General features: G+C 51.6%; 1 protein-coding gene across 1 annotated transcript; it reads right to left on the bottom strand.

The window, feature by feature from the left end:
- Nucleotides 1-3751: 3751 nt before the first annotated feature.
- On the bottom strand, nt 3752-6617 carry Foxl1 (forkhead box L1). Its single transcript, XM_046434864.2, has one exon. It carries the CDS (start codon nt 5473-5475, stop codon nt 4435-4437), a length of 1041 nt encoding a protein of 346 aa, XP_046290820.1. The 5' UTR covers nt 5476-6617; the 3' UTR covers nt 3752-4434.
- Between the last annotated feature and the right edge of the window lie 618 nt (nt 6618-7235).

Genomic DNA, 7235 nt, shown 5'->3' with positions numbered 1-7235 from the left:
TCTGCATGCCACCGGCAGCCTGCTGCCCCTCGATATCTGGGCAGCAGCCACCACATGAGCCTAAGGACGCACCCTTCCCCACCCACACACTGGTCCCTTCTCAGCCCATCTACCCCTCAGGCTGACCCCTGTGACCATGTGTTATCCAGGGTCCCTCTAGCTGGTCTCTGACAGGTGTCACTCAATGAGAGGCATCAGTGTGAGGCTGGGTACTGCGCCGGGCTCCCTCCTGCTCTGGATCCGAAGGTGGGCCTGCTGCAGGCCGAGGTGGTGGGAGAGGGTGTGACAGAGCACTTCCCCTTGCTGGTTGGTACCTGTGTCCCTGTCCTTCCCCGCCCTGTAAACAGTCCCTCCCCTTGGTCTCTTCATTGCCCTAGTGAGTTTCCCTTCTCTGCCAGGACATCCCTTCTCACACCTGATAGGTAAGTGGTCCAAGCCAAATCTTTGCCCCGCCATCTCCCCTTATGCCTCAGTCCCCTCTGTCAGAGTAAACAGAGACACCTGAGTTGCCTGTGTACCCCTAGATTGCCAGGCATCCCCACAGTGCAGATCCTGAGCTCAGACCCTCCCATCCATATTTGGCCTATGAGCCCCACATCTGATGTCCCCAGGGCAATTAGTGTTTGGATGCCATTTGAAGGGACAGACCCCCACCACCACTCAGCCAAGACCCCACCAATTTCTCTCTCTCTCTCTCTCTCTCTCTCTCTCTCTCTCTCTCTCTCTCTCTCTCTCTCTCTCTCCCCTGAGGATGAAACCCAGGGCCTCATCCGTGCCAGGCAAAATGCTGCCTGTCTCTTGGCCTCTCCAGGTCACCGTGAACCCAGGAGAACTGGGCCTTAGGAACTCTGGACAAAGACCGGCAAGGTGGAGAACTCTCCATTTGGCTCTTCAGGTTATATTTTTAAATTACTTTAAAAAGCAAAAGAATTTTACTTTCCCAACAAGCTCATGTTCTTTATTCTTAATAATAAACTGTGCTTGTTACAGTTTGTATTTTCTACTTTGTGAAAAAGGCTTTACTTCATGGAAGCCAGAATCCAGCCACCGTGAAGGAGGTAAGGCACAAGACCCTGACTTGCTGAATTCTCTCACTTGAAGGTGCAGCTGGCTTCTGAGATTGTCCCCTACTTCTGTGACATGAGCAACAGCCTCCTGTTGGCAGGTGGGCTCTGGGTCTGGGCTGATTCTGTAACCCACCCAGGGATACACACTGTGACTGCATATCAGAGAACATGGCATTTCTGAAAAGGTCTAAGCAGGCTTTCTGGGTTCTGAACTCTCCCAGGGTGTGCTGGGAGCCTGGAGAACACTGGCTCCTACAAAGCCGGCAAATTCCCAAAGCCACACAAAGCAGGAGACCTCTGCAAAGTTTTCTGTCCTAGTAAAAATTGTAGAGACCAAGTTCTCAAAGTGGCTTCATCTTCCAAGATTACTTTATAAAGTCTTTGTTAGTTTTATTACAATAATGCAAAAAACAAAAACAAATAAACTGTCCCTAGCTTGAACTGTATAGGAAAACAAAATTGTAGAAAATTATACAGAAAAATAAAACCTTTCAATAATATCAATGTTTGGGCTAATGTGAAAGGACCCAACAACTCCAATGTATATGCAAAAAGGGTGTATTTCTGGGAGTTCATATCTCTAACATATACATATACATGTAGGTGTGCATACATATATCATACACAGGCATACATATGTATATGTATACACCATAACATGCATGTGTGTACATATATATATGTATGTATACACACTTACCAGTATACATGTGCCTTCAAATCCTCTGTTATGATCAGTGTATTAATCCGCGTGTGTGAGAGAGAAAGAGATAGGGCTTGGAGCAAAGATCACTTCATTCAGAGGAGAGAAGAGATGCAAACCTTGAACTGGTTGTATAAAAGCAGAACCATAAGCTTGCTTCTGGTTTTCTCTTAATGGAGCTAAGATTCTGTTTTAATTAAAGGTACAGACCATTTCTTGGTCTCACCGATGTATAATCTTGAGCCAATGATAAGTATGGGCATTAGAGCAACTGTTTGGGTCAATAAGGCCCAAATCCCCTCTTTTTCTTCAGTAGGAAGAAACATGTACAGAATTACATAAATCACTCCAAAATCCATTTTCCTTAGCATTTCTAAATCTGGGGAGAGGGAGGGTTGAATAGAATCGCCTTCATGTATGTATAAATACACAAAGTACACACATACTCTTGCATTTCTCTGTGCCTCAAAAATAATGTTCATACAATACTTCTTTGAATTTTAAGTCTAAACACAACCTTTTTCAAATAGTAGTATTAAATTATTTGATTCTTGAAAAAATAGTGGTCATCAATGAAGAACATGACAGCATATCAAACAAAAGAAAAAGAAAAATTTAAAACACCCAACACAGCTCAAGTACTCAACTTCCTTTCTGGCGTCCAGACTCCTTGGGGCACTGGGTCCCCCAGTCCCCCCTCAGCCTGTTCCTCTCAGGAGCCGGAGCCTCCCGTGCTGCCGCATGGCTCTCGACTGTAATCCCAGTCTCCTCTTTCCTATTACACTGTTTGTTTATTTCCCCCTAGTAATCCACTGAACCAGTCACTGAGAGGTTAATGTAAAAACAACTTTATTCACAGAGGCTGAGAGTGTGGGATAACAAAATATCCAATGACAGCCCACCACATTTTAAGTTCAACACAGTGAGCCCAGCCCTCACCAATGGGCCTCTGCAAATCAAGGACACTCCTGAGCTCACTAAAGTCTTCCCTTCAGCCTGGGTAGAACCCGGCCCTGGAAATGCTTACGGATCAGTATGCATGTTGGCTGTGCAAAGGGATTTCCAGAAGGCCAGCTCTGCACCTACAAGCTCTCGGCTCACTCTGCCTGCCCCAAACATCCTTCGAACATATGGACCAGGAAGCCCTCTTGACTTAAAGTTCAGAATCATTTCTATACAAGTCCTGGGAAATATCTTAGTTATTTTGAAGGCCTCTCTTAGTCCACTTCCAAGAACTCATGGCTCTTTGTACCTTTCCCACACCAGACAAAACACAAGTTCCTTGGACGTTCAGAAAATCAAGTTTCAGAACCCACAAGGCAGCCCAAGTGGAGGTGTGTGGGAGTCTGGGAGTCTGAGAGTGGTCCCCCAAAAGTTGGAGCTTACCAGATCTTTGTGGCAGACCCAGCTGCCCAACAGACTTCCAATCACCTCCTCAAGGTGTTTATTCAAAGTCAGCCTCCTGGTCTGCAGGAAGGGGCTGGGAGGGGGTGTCCCTGTCCCAGGCTGGGAGTGTCTGAGAGAACGCTCCACCAGGCTCCATTGCAATCTCCCTGGGCCGGACCCTTCCTCAGTCAATAGCAAGTTTTCTTGCTCTTCCCAAATTAACCCATCTCTCTCTCAATCAGTTTACATTTGCTTCATTTGGCTTTTTAGATTAAATTAGTCCTTCATTACAGGATTCTGGAAAATGTAGCGAAAACCAAACCCAGATCTTGAAAAACTATGGAAATTAAAAAAAAAAAATTGATGTTGTCTAAGGCATATTCCACCCTCCACACCCTCCCCCTGTCGCTTAAAATCTTTCAGTCCCTTAAAAACAAAAGCAAAAGCAGAGCGGCTATTCTGAATTATAGACCCAGCAGGAAATGTAGACTAATGAGCCATCTCACTAGGCAATGGAACACCGCCTTACCCAGGATGCGCCTCAGGAGAAGCTGTTACTGTGAGAGTAGAAAGAGTCAAGTGTTTAGGCAAAGAATAAAGCATGTTTCTTTTACTGCCTAGAAAGAAATTCAGAGAAGAATTCTCCATTTAAAATAAAAGTGTTACTGCTTTCCGGGGTTTCTTGGCATCCACCTTAACCTTGGTCATAAATGCTAACCAGGCCTACATTTCCAAAATGACCCCATGGAATAGGGGCCACCCTGAGCCCCAAACTGGACTTCTGGGACAAAGCCAACTGAGAACTGCCCCCCCCCCAACACAGGGTACTCAAAGTCAAAGCCCAGGCCACACAAGACATGGGAGCCTGCAACCATAGTATGTAGATCCAAAGACCACTGTGACTGTTAGTCCTGTGTTCAGGTGGTCAGCAGGGTTCTCCTGCCTAGTAGCCCAGGGCCTGTGGTGGCAGCAGAGGATCAAGTCATTAGGTCAAGGAATTCTCCTGGAAAGGGTCTGTTCAAATCCCCACAGGGTGGTTCTTTTAGCTCTCCAAAGCCAGTTCCCATTGCTGGGTAAATCCACTCCTGAGGAGGGGGGCAAACGCGCTCACCTGCGCACAGAAGTTGGCGAGGCTGACCAGAACCCTAATGTCTACCCAAGCAAAGATCCTTTTTAAAAGAATGTGCCTCTTTTCCGGGGGGCGGGACGGTGGGACCTTGGCCGGTGGCTCAGAGGAGGCTCCGCCAGGGCAGAGGAAAGAACGCGCCACTGTTTGCTTTACTGGAAGCGAAGCACCGCGTCGGGGAGCTGCAGGGGGAAATAGGAGAGGAAAGGGATCCCCAGCTGGTAAAAGCCGCCCTGGACGTGCGGGTCGAGCATCAGGGAGGCGTTGAAAGGTGGACGGAGACTGGAGGAGGCGGCCAGAAGTGAGGCGCCCAGGCCGCCGGCCGGCCCTGGCTTGGCGTCCCCCGGGACCTCGCCCCCTCCAGCGGGTGTCTGGCCCTGCCTCTCCGCCAGGATGCTGTCGATGCTGAAGCTATTGGACTTGGAGCTCTTCGGAGAGCTGCGGGAGGCGGGCCGCGGAGGGGACCCCGGGCCATCCCCCGTGCGCGCTGGCTGGCCCACCGCCACCGCCACCGCCATGGTGCCCTGGACAGCATTGCCTGCGTCCTGGTCCGGCGACCCAGGGCCCAGCCAGTGGAGGGACGCCTGCGGAGAGGAGCCTTCCCCGAGGGGCGAGGGGCGCGTGGGCGCTCCCTCACGGCTGGGGGTTCCGGGACTGGGGCGCGCTGCCCCGCTGGCCGCCTGGGGCCGCGCCTCTGAGCCGCGCTCCTGCAGCTCTGCGCGAGCCCGCTTGGCCTCCGGGGCCCCGGCGCCGGGTTTGGGCTTCCTCTTCCGGCGCCGGTAGTTGCCATTCTCGAACATATCCAAGCAGCGAGGGTCCAGCGTCCAGTAGCTGCCCTTGCCGGGCCGCCCTTTCTCGCGGGGCACCTTGACAAAGCAGTCGTTGAGCGAGAGGTTGTGGCGGATGCTGTTCTGCCAGCCCTGCCGGTTGTCGTGGTAGAAGGGGAAGCGGTCCATGATGAACTGGTAGATGCCGTTGAGTGTGACCCTCTGCTCGGGCGCGTCCTGGATCGCCATGGCTATGAGCGCGATGTAGCTGTAGGGTGGCTTCTGCGGGGGCTCCGCTCGGCCCGAGGCGGCCAGAGCAGCCGCGGGGGCGAAGGCCAGAGGCAGCCCGGGTCTCTCGGGGCCGTACAGATAGAGCATGGGCGAGGCGGCCAGAGCCGGCAGCCGGGGACCGAAGACGTGACTCATGGCGAGCCACAGCCGGCGCTGCGCTCCGGTAGGCAGGCGACCCCGGAGGCTCAAGGATTGCGCCGCGCGCCACAAGGGCCCTCCTGGGGAGCCTGCCTCGAGTCTGCCCTCCGCTCTGCCGCTCTCCCTGGCTGCTCCGCGCTCTGTCCTTTCTTCATGGCTTTAAAAATGTTAAATAATTGTTGTAAGTTTGCTATTATATGTTGACTTAGCGCTGGAAAATAAATTGTCTATGATAAACAGTCGTTGTGTTCTCAGCCCACCCACATTAATTAAAATTTCATTGCTGAAAAACTCCAAGCTTTTCTCTCCACGTGTCTTTTTGATACCAGCCAATCGGTTTCGGGGCTATTCCTTCATTTGTTTATAGAATTAGTCTGTTGATAAGTCCGCCCACCCAAGTTGAATCAAGCTGTGTTTATTTGGAAAAATTTCCGGGCACCCAATATATAAACGCACTGATCTGATGTTTGAAATATCACGTCCACCCCTTGACGCTGTAAGCACACAGTCAGTGAGGCAGGATGTGGACGGGTGGCTCGAAGCCGGGTCTGCAGGGCCAGGAAGGCAGGGTGGGGGGGAGCACCAGCGTGGGTTTTACTGTTGGCCTGGGGGCACCCCACGACCTTGAGTCTCCCACAAAAGGTCTCTCTTCTTCCAGGCCTAATAGGAGACGGAGAGAGCAAGGCCCTACAAAGTACTTTCTGAGGCCCTTGACCAAAACCTTTTTTAGAGGTAGTACCCCTGTGAGAGGTTTGGTGTCTGATGTGGGGTGCAGCCCTCCCGAGACAGATGCTGGGCACACTCTGTGGGAGACAGGCATTCTCCAGGTGCTGAGTGCCCCCAAAGAGGAGTGGACCCCAGGAGCCAACCTCTCCTTGAAGGAAGGCAGAGGAGAGCAGAAGGCACAAGGGTACCAGGTCTATAGCTCTGGTTGAAGAAGATTTCAAAAACATTGTTTGCCGAGTTGGGGGCAACACTAGAGTCTTTCTGGGGGGCTAAGGTTGCAAGCAAGAAACACCATCAAGGGGAACTTGGCAGCTGGCGGGTGAGCTGGTATTTGTGGATGCGGGTCTTTTGCTTTATATCCTGTGCTTTCCTGTTTATAACAAGGAGGGGGGTTATAACAACTTCACAAGTGCATGCAGCTGGCCCGTGATTACATTAAGCATTTGGGAAGCCTGCTTGCTCTCCCCCAACGCCCCCCCCCACCCTGGGGTGTAAGCAGCCCCTCTTCTCATTTTACATTTAGCCACGTCACACTTTGAATCAAAAATCCTGAATGATACCAATTCCAAAGGAGTCCTCTCTTGCCCACTCCAAGTTGGGGTAGGGGTGGGGGCACGTAGCGTGACCAAGTCCTGTTTGTGATCTCCGCTGAGTATTCTTTTAAAGGAAAAAGAAAACACTGGGGATAACTGAATTAGCGTTTCATTGAGTAAACCGCCAAGCGGTGCCAAAGAGAAAAGGGAGGGTGGGGACGGCAGGTGGGCGTAGAAACGGCCACCCAAACGCACCACCGGAGGGGGCGTGGCACTGCGCACTAATGTGGGGGTAAGGTCTGTCGCGCCCGCTGTCACGAAGACACATCAAGCTGGGGACTGGTTGCCAGAGCTCAGGTAGCTTTTGCACGAAGAGCAGGAGCGCATCCCACTCCGTTAGGAGGAACCTGGAAGGTAACCCACGTGGTCGGGGGTTTCCGGATACCGTGGAGGACGCAGGCGGCAGAGGATGCGGTGAGTTTGAAACACCAAAAGAAA

The sequence above is a fragment of the Marmota monax genome, unplaced genomic scaffold (genome assembly GCF_021218885.2).
Source record: "Marmota monax isolate L192 unplaced genomic scaffold, Marmota_monax_Labrador192_F-V1.1 WCK01_AAM20220418_F8-fsc00024, whole genome shotgun sequence".
NCBI classification, from domain to species: domain Eukaryota; kingdom Metazoa; phylum Chordata; class Mammalia; order Rodentia; family Sciuridae; genus Marmota; species Marmota monax.
Note: the sequence above shows the minus strand (reverse complement) of the source record. Positions and strands in the feature narration are given on the sequence as shown.

Excerpts from the sequence above, each read along its gene's own strand:
- Foxl1 (XM_046434864.2), bottom strand. The coding sequence starts at position 5,475 with ATGAGTCACGTCTTCGGTCCCCGGCTGCCGGCTCTGGCCGCCTCGCCC.